The following is a 16,057-nucleotide window of genomic DNA, read 5'->3' as shown; positions in this document are numbered from 1 at the left end:
TTTGGCTTCTCTCACTCTTATTTGGTTCTTCTTAATATCTAAGCCAATAAATCATCGACAGACTCATTTGGAAACTTTCTGCCATCAAATCGGGTCCATTACTACTGCTGCATGTACATTAGCATGTTGGATCAATCTATCTATTGTTAATCTCCCCATGGTAATTCCCTCTGCTGCCAGTAAATGTCGTGCCAACTCAAATCCTGATGAGGGAACGCCGTGTTCTTTCAGTAGATACATTATTTTTAAAACATGAGACTCAAAAGCAGAGTTACTCGAGAGTTCGTTTACTTAGCAATACACGTAATGCACGATATGTGTTCTTTAAATGTTAACCTATCTAAAGATAAGAATCCTTTATTGTCCACACATTGGGAAATTCCATTGTTGCAACGCAGGACACAGAGGAAAAGAACAGATAACTTATAGGAAGTTTAAAAAACACTCAATAGAAGAACTCTTATAAACAAAACCTCTTATAAACAAAAACTCCAAGACTACATTTTACAGTTTAGACATTTATCCCATAACCAGATTTCTGTATTATATTTTAAAAATGTAATATTTTGAACATCTTTCTTATCATTTTGTTTTTGTCTGTTCAGATCACAGAGCTGCTGGATGACGACAAGTGTGAAGCCGAGTGTGAAGATCTGCCTCAAGATGGAGACGAGAGCTCCTCCGACTCACCACAGCCCCACAACCCCCAAGTGGACGCCTCCTCCAGGTACTGATGCCCAGACTTGCCAATGAGATGCCGGAGACTATACTGCGCAGCGCACACTTAACTTATTGTTGTCGGAATATCAGCTGATGCAATAGTCAAATGACCGCAAGTGTGTGAGCTCTTGGCTAAATAGAAAGTGTCAAAAAGACTCTTTAAAAAGCGAGTGATTTTATCAGAATGTTCACAATTTTGCAATGGAGGCAAAACTGAAGTTGACCATAAAACATCAGATCTAAATACAAATGTTGATTTTATGTCTTTATAACAAAAAATATGAGCTTCACAAATGTATAATTTGTGGTAAAGTATACATGGATACGATGAAAAACTATTGTGGGCTCAACATTTCTTAGTATTTGTCCAGTAAAACCTAAACATTAAAGCCCAGGTTCTCATGTTTTGTGATCCTGATGTTTGGTGAGATGGTCCCTGTGGTAAATGATAATCATCATTTTTTAACGGTCAAGTTGCAGTGAAGACGATTTGACAATTTAAAGTTGAAAATTACACTGCTGAGTTCTACAACAAAATACATCCACTTCTGTGATGTCATCAAAAAGCGCCATTCCGTCAAAACTGCAGGGACAATTTGCGCTTAACTTACACCTTTTTTTTTGACCGTTTAAACAATCATTTCACAAAATAAAGGTGGTGTCAGGTGTAATTATTTGTCAAGTCATACATATTGTATGATTTAACTGTACTTTGACCCTTGTTTACTGGGTCAAAGTTGTTAAACAGTTGTGGAATTACCTCCACCTATGTCATTTAGTGGTCATGTCAAACAATACCAAAACGTCACGCAAAATGTTTGGTAAAACCTTAAATATAATCATATCCTTTTTGCTTGAAAATTTTAGCCTAATGTCATATGGACTTGATTTTCACTCATCAAAAAATCTAATTGCCTATTATAATCTATTAAATCAACCAAAAATATAATGTATATAATAGGAAATGTATTTAAACCCAGTCTTTTTCACTTCTGCTTCCATTCCGGAATTTAGAAAAAAGAGGTTGTATGACAATGTTCTCAATTTAGTCCAAACTCGTTCCTGTTTTAGCCTCTGGTTTTGGTACAGATTTGAATTTAGATTAACTATTTATTTCTTGATCATACCTGGTTGAAATGGTAAAATATCAAAAATGATTTATTATCACCATAGTGACTTGTTGTCTCGCATTTTACAGCCCAGCATTGATCTCATCTTTAGGTTTATGGTAGAGCATGGTCTGGTCTGCTGTGTGTACAGTACCCAAGAGGGATTTAGGTGAGCTGACCAGTCTAGGCAACATTTAACTGATCATGCGGTCAGTAACAACTGACTGGACACTCGCGGAATTGGCAACATTTTTATTACAATTGAAATGAATAAGATCTTTGTACGTTCAAACTGCAACAGAATAAATTCCTGCAGCCCATATATGTACAATTACTTTTTTCTTTTGTACATTTTGTTGCCCTGGCTTTTATTCAGGAGCACTCAATATCCCAAAAATTACGGTAAATGTAAACTTTTTTCTCACAATAATCGTAACACTAAAATTTGATATTATGACGTCCCTAATATGAAGCGCTTTTTGTTGATACTTTTTCTTCATAAGTTCTATAACATAACATGCCACACTCAAGGTCGTGTTTAAAGGCGCAGAACATTACAAATTATGCAAAATATGCATCGTTTAACATGTCAATCCAGGTTATGGACATGAATCTGTAAACCTGCAGTCAGTGGAACACATTCCAAACATTCTGCCGGCGTCTACACAGTGCGTTGCAGCTAACCCATTTGAACATGTGTGAGCGTGTACAGATTATAGATTAGACTTTAATCATCTTAAAGGCCATTGGGACACGGTTCAACATGACCCTGACTCATGCACTGTCACACTCGTGTCACATCAAGCACCTTTACGATCCAACACTAACATGAAGACGGTGGCGTCGAAAAAGACTGTACTCGACCTTAAATGTCGAGATACTGAAGACTTTCATTGTGTCTTTCCATTCCCGTGTGAGTTCATGGCTCGTCCGGGGGAAATCTCCGCGAGGGGTGATGGTTTTAGATGGTAATTCCCTGACTGGTGGGGCTTCATGAGAGTGACCTGGATTTACCCCAGTCTGTCTGGACTGGGGGATTAATATCTTTGTAGATGCTAAAAGCTCAAATATTACGTGCATTTGGTTCACTTTTACAAATGGTGTTTCATAGGATTTGTTTTTTTATTGGATTAATCATTCTACACAGCCATAAAAATAAACTGAAACATGCATTTCCCAGGTGCATAGTATCAAACGATAACATAAGTAGATCATCATCTTACATTTGGTTCATTGTAAACCACAATATTGATCTAAAGCAGCTCGGTAACAGGAACAGGACCCTTGACTTCCTGTTCAAAACTGCTGAAGTGTTTTTTAGTGGCTACGTGACATTTTAGTAAACTGCATGTGTCAATTGCGCAAATAATAATAATAAAAATCACATTGGATGGGGAATTTTCTGAGTATTCGAGCCTTAAAACTAGATTACTCAAACATGCAGGAAACAAAATACAACTTGGAGTAAACTTTTAAAAATATTGCATACCTTGAATGCAAACTTGTAATTTCAAAAACAAAGACAAAAATTATGCGTATCACATTTCCAGTATTTGCAATATATTTAAATAAACTGCTCATTCATGTATAGCTCCAACTTGACTCAATTAAAATTAAAAGTATTATTTCATCTTAATTTATTGAGTGATGAAGATGAAATTAGATGGATTGTACATAGTTTGTAATTGTTTGTCTACAGCCCCCCATAAGCTTTATTAGAGGATGGATGGATGTAACGAAGTAGACTATATTATATTGTACACTGCCTGACCCAAAAAAAAAGTGTAACTGGTTTCAAGCTAAGAAAACAGGTCTTCTCCTCCTCCTGGAGAACTGCTGCAGGTGATGATCTTTCAGCTGCTACACAGTATTTAAACCCAAATGATGCTGTGGGCGGATTCTCATTTCTGAAACGACCATGTGGAAAGACAGATCCTGTGGTCATGGAAAAATATGTCAGTGTTTGAGAAGGGTCAAATCATTTGGCATCAAACATAGAAAACATCTGCAGAGAAGCAGAACCTAATCTACTCCAGATCTGAGCCCCAGTGAGAGTGTTTGTGACGAGCTGGAGAAGGCTTTGTGCAGTGTTCACTCTCTCCATCAACACAAGATCTGTGTGAGGAATAATGACACTGGATGGAAATAAATATTTGCAGAAGCTTTTTGAAACTGTGCCACAGAGAATGAGTGCTGTAATCAAAGCTAAAGGAGTCAATTTGCAAAGACCTTTCTGTTGGTTATTCTTTATTAGCCACATACCTGTGTTGTTGCCTTAACCTCAGCGTGGTTCTGCTAAAGTAAACTAAGGACTTGAGTGATCTGGTGAAACTTGGTGCGCAGTGACTGGAGGTAACCCAGGGAGTTGTTTGTCTGGAGTTTGACAGACAGTTCGGCGTGTCCCTGTGGCTGGGGCACTACTCTCGTAATAGCCCTTACTCAGACACAGTTTACATGCTGACAGCTACTTCTCATTTCATATCTATAAATACGCCTGGAGACCAGTACCTCAACATGGATCCTCATCATGGCATTACTCCGCTGATTCTTCGGTCTGTGCTGTTGGGCTTTTGAACTTTAAATCTTTATATATAATTCAGTGACCGTGTGTAATGACGCCTAACTGAAGTCGGGTGTAAAAAGGATATACATAAATATGTATTGGGATTGCGCAGGAGGTTTTTCCTGTCCTACGTGGATGAGTGTAGATTATTCAGCGGCTGATGTTTATGAGCACATCGCGGTGGTCAAACGATGCCTTTGGAATATCAAAATGTTGTGTTTTCGAACATTAGTCGTAAAAAAGAAAAAGTAACCTAACCTTGGGTTAGCTTACGAAAGATGACTATGATATGATAACTTTGGGTTAAGTTATGCATTTTAACTTTTATTTTTCAATAAAGTTTTAGAATATATTGTATGAGTTAGGGTTAGCATCCTCTGCTGGTAACAGTTGGCAGTGATGCTACGTTTATTCATAAGTTTTTAGTTTTTAGTAGTCCATATCAACAGTTTCCATAGCAGGTGTATAGTGTGTTATGAAACATATAGACATAAACAGAATGTAGGTCAGCACAGTGACATTTATAGGTGCCCGGATGACTTTTGGAACTAGGTCGAAACACCAAGTGTCAATTATTCCATAAAACTGTCAATACAATCTCTTTGAAAACGTTACTCGATGTCATAAATGTTCAAGTGTATTCAGAGACAAATTTTCCACAGCTAAAATGTTATTTTATTGCTCAACATTAAATATTACTGTTATAGTCCTAGTAGTCTACATTTAATGTTAATATTTGAAGTATATCTTAATGCAGCCCAAGGTACTGTGGTTTGTACGATGTGTAATCAGATATCTTAGTGACCCAGATAACAGCAGATACAGACATTATCACTTCTAACTTCGATACATCAGTGTTTACTCATATCTGTATTTTAAGCCATTTAGTGAAGTCTGAAAATTAATACAAATGCCTCTAGTAGGTGCCATTTTGAATTCTAGATTTAAGCTATTCTGTGTTTTGTTGCACTAAAGTGGCAAATATACAGTAAATCGTTTAACTATTGTTTGTATTTTTTGTCCTTTTGTGTCATTAAGTTAATTTTGTTTGTCATATTTTATTTTCCGAGCTGTAGAACTTGCACTTGGTGTGGCTTGACCTGCCCTAATTCTCCAGAAGTGCCAGATCGTTATCACTGTTGTGCAGCGTATCAAGGCTAATAAAAGGAACTGTGTTGAAAAGAACCACATCGCTTTTGTTTTAAATACCATTTAATTCTTTGTTCGGTGTTGCCAGGAACTTTTTCATTCCTATACCGGTGATGATGGAAGCCCGTTTTATAGGTTTCAAATAGTTGTTTACTAGAATCACGTTTGGCGTTGCGGCTCATGGTGTTCTGTTGCATTTTAGCCCTGATATCAAATTTTAGTTTTGAAATTATTGGAAGGGAAAGAAACTTTTATTTCCACTTTCTAAAATAGATCGCCCTTCTCTACCTTGCCAAAGTGTGAAATAAACTGATTTAAAGGCACTAAAAATTTACTTATAAGGAGCATTGATATTTCTATCAGATAGAGTTGCATGGTCGATACCAATATTTTAGAACCCAGAGCATCTGATGGCCAATAAGCTCGCCGATATTTTTAGGCCAATTATGAGCATTTTCCTCCAAATATATCATTTAGAAATGATTAACTATTATGTAAAAGTTAAAGTTAAATGAGGAAAATAATGGACAGCTGAAACCCTGGTTTACTTATTGAAAGTCTAAGTTTTCTATCCTGTTTTAATAAAGCTTAATATTTTTTCCATTAAACAGGTGGTCATTGCATACAAAATATCGGCCTATGTTGGAGATTTTATGTAAAAAGCTGTAAATATCGGCCCGATATATCGGCCAACATATTTATCATCACTAGTTCTTATTTACATCTGTAAAAAAAAGATTACCGTAATTTCTTCATCCAATTTTTCTTCTTGCAATGTTTTTATTTTTTAAATTTTGACTGCTTTTTTTGTATAAAAGTTTTTTTTTTTTTTTTTTTTTATTCAAAACAAATCAGTTCTACAACAAGGAACCTATTTCACACATTCACCAAAACTTGCCATGATAAAAAAAATATCAATGCCCTACTTTGCCTAGTTTGATAATTATGTAACTGTCCCATCTTAAATATTTTTTTATTATATGTTATATTAGTATTTATTATATGTTTGTATGTTTTTAACTATTAAGATAAAAAAAGAAAGCTGTGTAAAGCTGTCTTGCTTGGACATCAAACTTTTCAAAAGAGTTGGATTTTACAGAAATAAAATAATAGTCATTATTTAATTTGGGCTGTAGCTTAAACCCTGAACTCCAGAGCTTGTCTTGGAACATAAAGAGATGAGCTGCTTCTTGTTTTGTGTAACGCTCTTTGTAAATATGTAGTTTTCCTGTCACACACACTTTATTACAGCATTAACCTTTTTATATCGCTATTATCTATATTAGATTTAAAGTCGAGATGAGGTGTTGTTTTAGTAAATGTCTACTTCGTCTCTGACTGAGTGAGAAAGTGATGAGACTGATGCCCTTTTGCCTTCAGGAATTAGAATTATGTTGCAGCAAGAGTCAAAACAGTAGTTCAACATAAGATTGTTGCTTATTTGAAGCGCACCAATCTCTCCACATAGTGACTGAGTGGACCAACATAACTCCCCTCGCACTTGATCTCCATTGGCAGAGAGGCACCTCCACCTCCCCCATTGGTTCACGGCCACTGTCCCACCTTTTTTATTGGCCGTCCCAGGCTTACCTCTGCAGCTCATATATTTGAGCAGTGCTGTGGATGTTTACTGCAGCACTTTTCCTGCTTCCACTCTCCCTCCCTCTCTCCAACATGCACACACAAGCTCGCACTACCAGAATGCCTCCCTGGAAGATTTAGTGGCACAGACGCTTTACTGGGATAACTGGAAGGGACGCTGAGGATAAGAGAAGCACACAACTGCATGGAAGCAAGGAATAGTGCTGCAAGACCAAGTCAAGACGCTCCCTGGAGAATATCGTAGAATAAATGTCGGACACTGGAGGGAAACAACAGGAGATTTTGAGATAAAAAGTCAGAAGGACAAAGCAGGGAACTGGTCAATCTGCACACATCAGAATGGCCTGTGACATCCTGCTGCAGAGGTAAACACTGACGCGTCATGAAAGGATTGTTCTGTCTAGAATGCTTACATGAATGAAATGTGGATGCTCTATATTATATTTTACTCAGTCTTTGGATTACCTAAGATCTGAGATGATGTACTAAATTCATAGACACATTGACTTTTCCAAAATGATTTGATACTCTTTATTTGTATTAATTACTACCGATATTCTTTTTTGCTACTTTTGTTTGGGCTGATTAGTAATTCAAGATGGGAGGTTGAAATTGTTGCTTTTGATGACACGCATACTAACAAGACTAATGAAACCATGATGTGGAAATAATCAAGCCAACGCAGACTGGACTTGGCACGGACTTGAGGGGGGCGACTGAGGCATAATCATCGCTCTGACATTGAAGTCCCTTTTAGATAACACAAATTGTATGGATGCTGTACAAATATGTGTAAGTTTAGTCTCATTTTAGTAATAATATAAGCTGCAAAAGTGTATGTCCTGTCCAATCAAAGGTGCAGTAAATAGGACATCCATAGCTGTTGGGTAATTCTTTTATGCAATCATGTAACTTAAGGTGGCGGTGTCAACTACAAGTATGTGGACTATTGACAAATCTTAAAGGTCTCAGCATTAGTGTGCGGATTCTATTACGAGACCTGACTCTCAAAGGACAATTTCATGCTGTATAATTAGCCTAAGCTGGTTTGAATTTGCCTCGTATTGTGTTGGTTAAATCTACTGTTTAGCTGTTGGATTATATGTAAAGCTGTTGGCCTGGAGCTCTGTAAATGTTTACTGTTTTACTGACTCCAAATCTGTTGAGACGCCAGAAAGGTGGTGATGATAATATTTCTGCATTTATGACTGGCTGTTCGTTGAGCTGGAGATTTGTAGTGTGCGCGTATCTGATGTAATATAGACAAGAAGGCCAAAAGAAAACTGTGTAATAGATCATATCTGTGCAGACACCTGTGAGGAGGAGACTGCGGTGATGACCAGGTGACTTTAGTGCAATCATTACTTAATCTGAAACTCACTTTGGCCTATGTACACTGTCTGTCCAACTCCTTAGAGAAGGGTTAGGCAGGTGATGATCTTTCAGCTGCAACTTGGTATTTAAACTCAAATGATGCTGTGGGCAGATTCTCATTTCTGAAACAACCATGTGGAAAGACAAATCCTGTGGTCATGGAAAAGATGTCAGTGTGTTTTGAGAAGGGTCAAATCATTGGCATCAAGCAGAGAAAACATCTAAGGAGAAGCAGAACCTAATCAGAGTGTTTGTGACGAGCTGGAGAAGGCTTTGTGCAGTGGTCACTCTGTCCATCATCAACACAAGATCTGTGTGAGGAATAATGACACTGGATGGAAGTAAATATTTTAATATTTGCAGAAGCTTATTGAAACTGTGCCACAGAGAATGTCTGATGTATTCAAAGCTAAAGTAAGCCGATGAGTAATGCCGATGAAACATGCTGATCCAAAATACACCAGATAGCTGTAAATCTGTTTGTCAATATTATATAAATAACACGTATTTTGGATATACAATGAAACATCAAGTGTAACAATGATAAAGTAAAAATGGCAAAACACTTCAATAAAGTTAATGTATATTGCAGTTTAAATTAAATATTTTAGGTGAAAGAAATATTCCAAGCATAATTTTTATTAAACTATTAATATCAGTGCAAGTGATGTTCAGGTAAAAAAACAGGCAACTTAACCTAAATATTTAACTGATCTTATTGAACTTATACTGAATTTATTTCACAATCACCTTCATCAACATAATTTGAATGTCTCTTGGAGCAGTTAAAATATAACTTCAGCGTCTAGATAAAGGGAAGGAAGTTTAGATCTGAAAATGGATCTAAAATGTTAATGGCCAAATAATCGCAGAATATTTGGAGGTAGATGAATGTCTGGATACAAAAGGTTGTAGTAGAATAAGTTACACTATGGAAACTCGAGTGAAATGTCCCTGAAAAAAATTAGTTGGGTTTTCAGAAGGTGCTAATCTGCATTTGAATCCTCTTAGATTTCATGGCACATACGTCTTTGTAGCTCACCGCCTGCAGAGGCACAATGGAGCCAGATCAAATATTCTCTTTTGTGTGGGTTATGTAATGTCGTCCAGCCCGGAGCCCTCTGGACAGCACTACGTTTGGATTGAAAAAGGCAGTAAGGCAATATTGGAACTAGGGTTTTAAAAGAAACATACCATTTTATGTTATATTTTTATCAAATGTCATTGTATGGTGTCAAATACAAGTCCAGCGGAAGCTTGGACAACAAAAGAGTGTGTATAGAAACGCATAGCTTCCGTTTAATTAGCTTCTCTCATAATGATTTTAGCAGATGTTTACATGTTGTGCCCTCCCTGTCCAAACTAATATTGTTGCGAGACTGCCGCTTGATGGTCTATGCCCATTTCAATACCACAACAGAGATCAAATAGAATGCCATTTTCATAATCATTATTTCTAAATTAAGTCTGAGTGTCAGTTATTCCATTTGTCTAATGTCTGTCACTGTCAGTCCAGGTCTTGATTGCTGGTGAGGCTTGTGTCATCCATTGCTTTGTAATGGCCTTTTTCTGCCGGTATCCATTTATTGTGTCCATGGCAGGAGTTTTGAGGCCCAAGTACATAGTTTTAAAATATAGTGGAATGGCAAAATTGTTAATTTCAGTCCAATATTTATGAGCAACAGAGCAGTCCCAAAACACATGTTTAATGGTTAAAATTCTAATCTAATTGTAAATATTTTATATATTTATTTTTGTTGGCGTAACGATCTTGAAGCAACATCTTTTTTTGGTGATGTATTTAATTTTTTTAATTTTTCATTTTCTGAATGGTAACGTTTGGGTTCACGCAGTTGGAGTAAACAGTAGATGGAATTGTTTTTTTAAATGATTAGAATTCTCATAATCATTTGTATTCTGACCTAAATAATCCCAATTGTCAACTAACCTTGTCCCAACCAACATTTGTACTGAATCAGGCAGTGGGGATGATTTCTCTGCATATTTCTTTGCATACTTGTCGCAGTAATGCATAAATCAGGTGAAATACAACACATCTTCATTCTGAGTGTATTCATGTTTGGGTTTTTTAAGAAAGTTGTATATTTTGTGTTTTCTGTTGCATTTCACCCTTGCTAAAACGGAATGAAATGACCTGTTTGAGCTTAATTAATAATTGATGTCATTGACCCACTTGGAGCTGTCAAAATGCTCGTTGCATAAGTCCAGCTGCTGTTTGTTCTGATCAGATGAATGCGACCCCCCCCCCCCGCTCCGGCAACATACATCTGACTTCGGCCCACTCTGTATGACCTTGAGTTACGTAAACGCCGAGATGTGAGATGCGGCTGACTTAACCGCTCACACTTCTTGCACCAGAGAACATCGCAGAACAATAGCGTAGTCTAAATAAAACCGCAGCGCGCGCATTCGCTATTGTCATGGTTTCAGAAATGAGGTATTTTACATGTTGGACCATCCCAGACTGAACGTTTTACAGTTTCTGGTCGAGTTGTCAAAAGTAACAAATCAGACACTAAGCGACAGAACAGTTTTTATCAGAACACTTGAAACCTAAAACGGTACTATTATTCTGTGTTGAAAATGTCAGTCTAAAAACAGCATTTTTAATATAGAATTCTGTATCAAGAATAGAGTATATTCCTTGGTATCGAAATCAAGTTTGAAATGTTAGTATTGTGACACTAGTTCCTGGTACTTTTTACATTGGTACTTCTTATTTTTCCAAAGAAGTACCAATTAATGATGCAAAATGTGCTTAAATTATAACTCTGCTTACACTAGAGTAGACATAAAAAGAACTAAACTAACTAAAAGAACTCCACCAGGTCTAAATTTGGATTAAACTACCATAGGTTTGAACAGGTCCAAGCAAGACTAAAATAAATATTCACAATGGTTTATTTTAGTGTTCAAATCATTGGAACACTAAAATAGTGTATAAGTTAACATAAATTATATTATGCATAAATGAGGCACACTTATTATTTCATGTGAGACAGATTTATGTATTTTTAGTTGTTTGTGTTAATTAACCAGGAGACATGGCTAAAAGCTTATTGGTGTTGGATTTGTCTATGAAAGTTTCAACATTGTAATAGTTATTTAGTCAAAAGTCATCATTGTGGTAACTAGGGCTGTAAGTTGGAAATCACAATTTTAATGGAAGCAATTATCAAATAGCAACCACAAACAACAACATATTTCTTATTCTGAATAAAAACTGTAGGTTAGAGCTGTACAAACATGTTTAGAAATGCATGTGATTCTTTTAATAGTTAAGTCACCATCTTTAGTCTTATTGTCAATTATCCTCGACACGTTAAATCTAACTGAACAGAATAATATTATTAAAACAAACGCAACAAACCTGTCTATATTTTTCCCAAACTGTGCAGCCCTAATGCTACCTAGACTAGTTGAAGTGTGCTCATCTTGTTTTACTCTGAATGCATGGGCACGTCTTGTGAGGAGGGAGCTGCTTGGAACATGATGTTCTAACCACATTGCCCTCTCTCTGTCTCCATAGCTCCCACCTCTCGCCTATATCCATCCTGCCCGCCGACTCAGCGCAGTAAGTACACATGTACTACACAGTATCAACAGTGACGGGCACATCACGCACTACATGCACACTACCATCAGTGCTGAATATGCAGACTTAATGGCAACAGGGTAAAGCGTATATCGTCCCAAACCAGGAGCACTACTATTATTTGGGTCTATTGTCTTCAGAAAAATCTGATCAAAATCCTAATTCTGGAAATATCAAATGAAATGTCATGTAAACAGTTCTACCCGATTTTGTTCTCATTGTTCAAAGATGACAAGAAAAATATGCCAAAAGGGCAAACTAATGTGGCAAAGGCCAAAACAAAAAGTTAAAAATTGAAATATATTTTCAAAACCATTTTTTCCTTCTATAATTGTAACTCTAAAAATCCACTTGCTTTTGATGATCTGATTTTATTTTCATTTTTTTCTGGACACGTTAGGGCCCATTATGTTATAAAAGTGTGTATTAACATAAAAATCAAACTGTTTATTAAATGTTGAAATAAAAGTTAAAAATGATAAGCCCTACTTCATGACGCTCCATACATATGTGCTTTGTTTAGCATAAATGTCACTAGTTGCCATAGTTGCGTGATATTGGAAGTGATTGTGGTAAAAGATATAGTTGTTAATGACTGCAATAACTATACAATTGCAATATTTGAAATATACTTTTTTGACAATCATTTCAGTTGTATTAAAACACATGTACATGACCTAATGTATTAGTTGCTGACAAAACCATGAAAGGGGCACAGAGAAGGTATAGACAGCAAATATCAAGGGCCTGACCGGAGCCCACACACCACACATGTGCTACACTCTTAACCACTGCACCACCAGCGAAGCACAATAGCAGACAGAAATGTAAACTGTTTAAACAGGAAAACGATGAAACTGTCAGATGGAGGACCTTGGTGTTATTGCAATATATTTAGTTTATTACAATATTGATTATTGTGTCGTAATGTGCAGCTCTAATTGTGATAGTTGGGCATTATATTTGAGAAAAGGAACTCCCAAGGTTAACTGGCTACACAAATCCTGAAGAATGCATAGTACAGAGGTGATTATGAGTCTGAAGGATACTGTTTGACTTTTGTTTCCTGATCAAGAAGCACAGTCAAAGCATTTGCATGGCCCCGGGGGCCGCTTGAGTTCCAAGGATGTGATCCCAGCATCACATGACTGTCATTCCCTGCAGGATCACTGCACGACACTCTGAAACAAAGGTGTGCTAAACACAAAATGTTGCATGAAAAGCACATGGTGCTTTATAACATTCTTTGGAACAAACGTAACTATTTAAAAGAAAAAAGAGACAACATTGTGGCATAACCTGTCGCTGTGGAGCCTATGTAAGCCGCACCCGCCATCTTCTGTATTTGGACTAGTGGTTTAGGGCCGAACATCAGCCAATATTTCCTAATGTTATGGTTGTTTTAAACACATGTTTTTTTTAATCAAATAAATATATTTGCTATAAACTAATTTTTAGTCTAAAATAAGGATCAAATCCAGTTTGAAATCTGCAGAACCAGTTAGAACACCTTTTTTTTTTTAGGTTTGACATGGTACATGTAGCACTGCGTTTAGATATAGTTGGACTATAATGTGATTACACTTAGCGTAAAATCAGCCTTCACACTTTTCCATTGTGTGGATTTCCTGTATTTGTATGATTTTTCAGACTAAAGTGTCTGAACCTCTCCAGTCTCATCCTCGTGTTGCTCCGCCTCCTCTTTTCTCATTTGTTCTCCTTTAAACCTGTCACACTAAACTTATTTGGAGTGAACATGTCCAAACTGATTGTTTAGGGAGAAAACTAGTAAAAAAAAAAAAGCACAGGTCATGAGTGAATTCGTCGTGCTTATATTTAATGATAAGTTTCGTCTAAAAGTTTTTTAAAGTCTAACTTTGTCATTTCTGGGTCTTTTGTTTACAGTCTGTTCTGTTACAATACAGCAACCTCTTTCCAGTTGTAGGTTTTGTCCTGTTTCTGGAGAGTTCAGAGTTCAGAGTGCTGCTTTTGACACTGTCGATCATGGGATCCTCTTACAGAGACTAGAGGACTGGGTGGGCATCACTGGCACTGCCCTAAACTGGTTAAGGTCCTATCTGGAAGACAGGAAGTACTTTGTTGAAATTAGTAGCTGTGTCTCAGACCACATGACCCTGACCTGTGGAGTGCCCCAAGGGTCAGTCCTGGGTCCCCTTCTGTTCAACCTCTACATGCTGCCGTTAGGTCAGTTGATACGCAGTGAAAATGTGTCCTATCACAATTATGCAGACGACACTCAGATCTATGTTTCACTATCGGCAGGTGACTATGGACCAGTAGATTCACTCTGTCACTGCATCCAAGAGATCAGTTTGTGGATGCAAAACAACTTTCTCCAGCTGAACTCAGACAAGACTGAAATAATCGTTTTTGGCCCACAGAAACAAAGAGAAAGTGTTAGCGGTCACCTCCAGAGTCTCGCTCTAAAACCTACAAACCAAGTTAGAAATCTGGGGGTAATAATGGACTCAGACTTGAACTTTAATAGCCACGTCAAATCAATAACATCAGCAGCTTTTTACCATCTAAAAAACATTGCCAAAATCAAAAATATAGTGTCAAAACCAGATTTAGAGAGACTTATCCATGCGTTTGTCTCCAGTAGATTAGACTACTGTAACGGCCTGCTCACTGGCCTCTCCAAACGAGTTGTAAAACAGCTGCAGTACATCCAGAACGCTGCTGCTCGGGTCCTGACCAGAACCAGGAAGTATGAGCACATTAGTCCTGTTCTCAGGTCTCTGTACTGGCTCCCTGGGGCTCAGAGAATAGACTTTAAAGCAGCTCTGCTTGTGTACAAGTCTCTCCATGGCCTAGCACCAAAGTACATCTTGGATATGTTAGTGCCATATGAACCATCTCGGACTCTGAGGACCTCAGGGACCGGCCTCCTGCTGGTGCCCAGAGTCAGGACAAAACATGGGGAATCTGCGTTTCAGTTTTATGCAGCTAAAATCTGGAACAGTCTTCCTGAAGATGTGAGACAGGCTTCTACTCTGACAATGTTCAAATCTAAGCTAAAAACAGTTTTGTTTAGCTGCGCTTATGACTGAAAGGATTTTTTCTTTGCACTCTTCTCTTTTGTTTGTGATTTTATTAGTTTAGAAAATCAGTTGGATTGATAATTTTTAATTTAGTTAATTTTATTGTATTTCTGTTTCTGTAATTTCTTTGTGATTTGAATGCATTTTTCCTGCTGTGAAGCACTTTGAATTGCCTTGTGTATGAAATGTGCTCTACAAATAAACTTGCCTTGCCTTGCCTTGCCTTAACTTCAATTACCAAGGAATACATCGGACTGGTATCGGGAGTTTTAGACGGAAACCGATATTACTCAATAGCATGAATATCGGTCGATACCGATACTGGACCGTTTTATCGCTGCACCCCTAATTTTGACTTTTAGGTTCTTTTAGTCAGTGGTGGAAGAAGAAATGTTTATTGTACTTTAGAAGTACCAGATACAGATGCAAAAAAGTGTTAATCTGTGAAAAATACTTTCTAAAAACACATTTTAGATGACAATTCAGAAATTAAATGATCTTTTCAAACAATTGTGCAGATTTTAACATTTAACAAGGGACTGAATCCCTTTATGATTTCAGAGTTGGTTTTTTTTAAGCTGTAAAGTTTTGTTTGCTCAAAGCCAAGACTTGAACTCAACCTTTCAGTAGGATGTCACCATGAAGATGCTTCAAAATAATAATGAGGATTGAGAAATACTTCTGTCATATCAGCAGGTCTAAAGCTTTTTACTATTCAGTCCAGTCAAAACATGTAGGGGAGTAGAAAGTACTGATCTCAAATATACTGAAGTAAAAGTAAAGTATCCACTGTAAAAATGACTTGAGTAGAGTACAGATACTTAAGAATGTTACAGTACTGGTACTTTTGTACTTTGTT

At 37.0% G+C, this 16,057-nt stretch overlaps 1 protein-coding gene across 5 annotated transcripts in view; it reads left to right on the top strand.

The window, feature by feature from the left end:
• Nucleotides 1-16,057, top strand: part of fam13b (family with sequence similarity 13 member B) — a 60,282-nt gene that overhangs the window by 28,652 nt on the left and 15,573 nt on the right. For 4 of the 5 annotated variants that reach the window (XM_072435272.1, XM_072435280.1, XM_072435245.1 and 1 more), the window contains 2 exons: nt 606-727; nt 12,068-12,112. In XM_072435272.1, the coding sequence (XP_072291373.1) occupies nt 606-727; nt 12,068-12,112 (167 nt within the window). The remainder of the gene's footprint in view (nt 1-605; nt 728-12,067; nt 12,113-16,057) is intronic. The other variant, XM_072435263.1, reaches the window with a different exon arrangement.

Source organism: Eucyclogobius newberryi, unplaced genomic scaffold (assembly GCF_026437365.1).
Source record: "Eucyclogobius newberryi isolate DKJ021-1_F unplaced genomic scaffold, fEucNew1.0.hap1 SCAF_11, whole genome shotgun sequence".
Classification (NCBI taxonomy): domain Eukaryota; kingdom Metazoa; phylum Chordata; class Actinopteri; order Gobiiformes; family Gobiidae; genus Eucyclogobius; species Eucyclogobius newberryi.
Note: the sequence above shows the minus strand (reverse complement) of the source record. Positions and strands in the feature narration are given on the sequence as shown.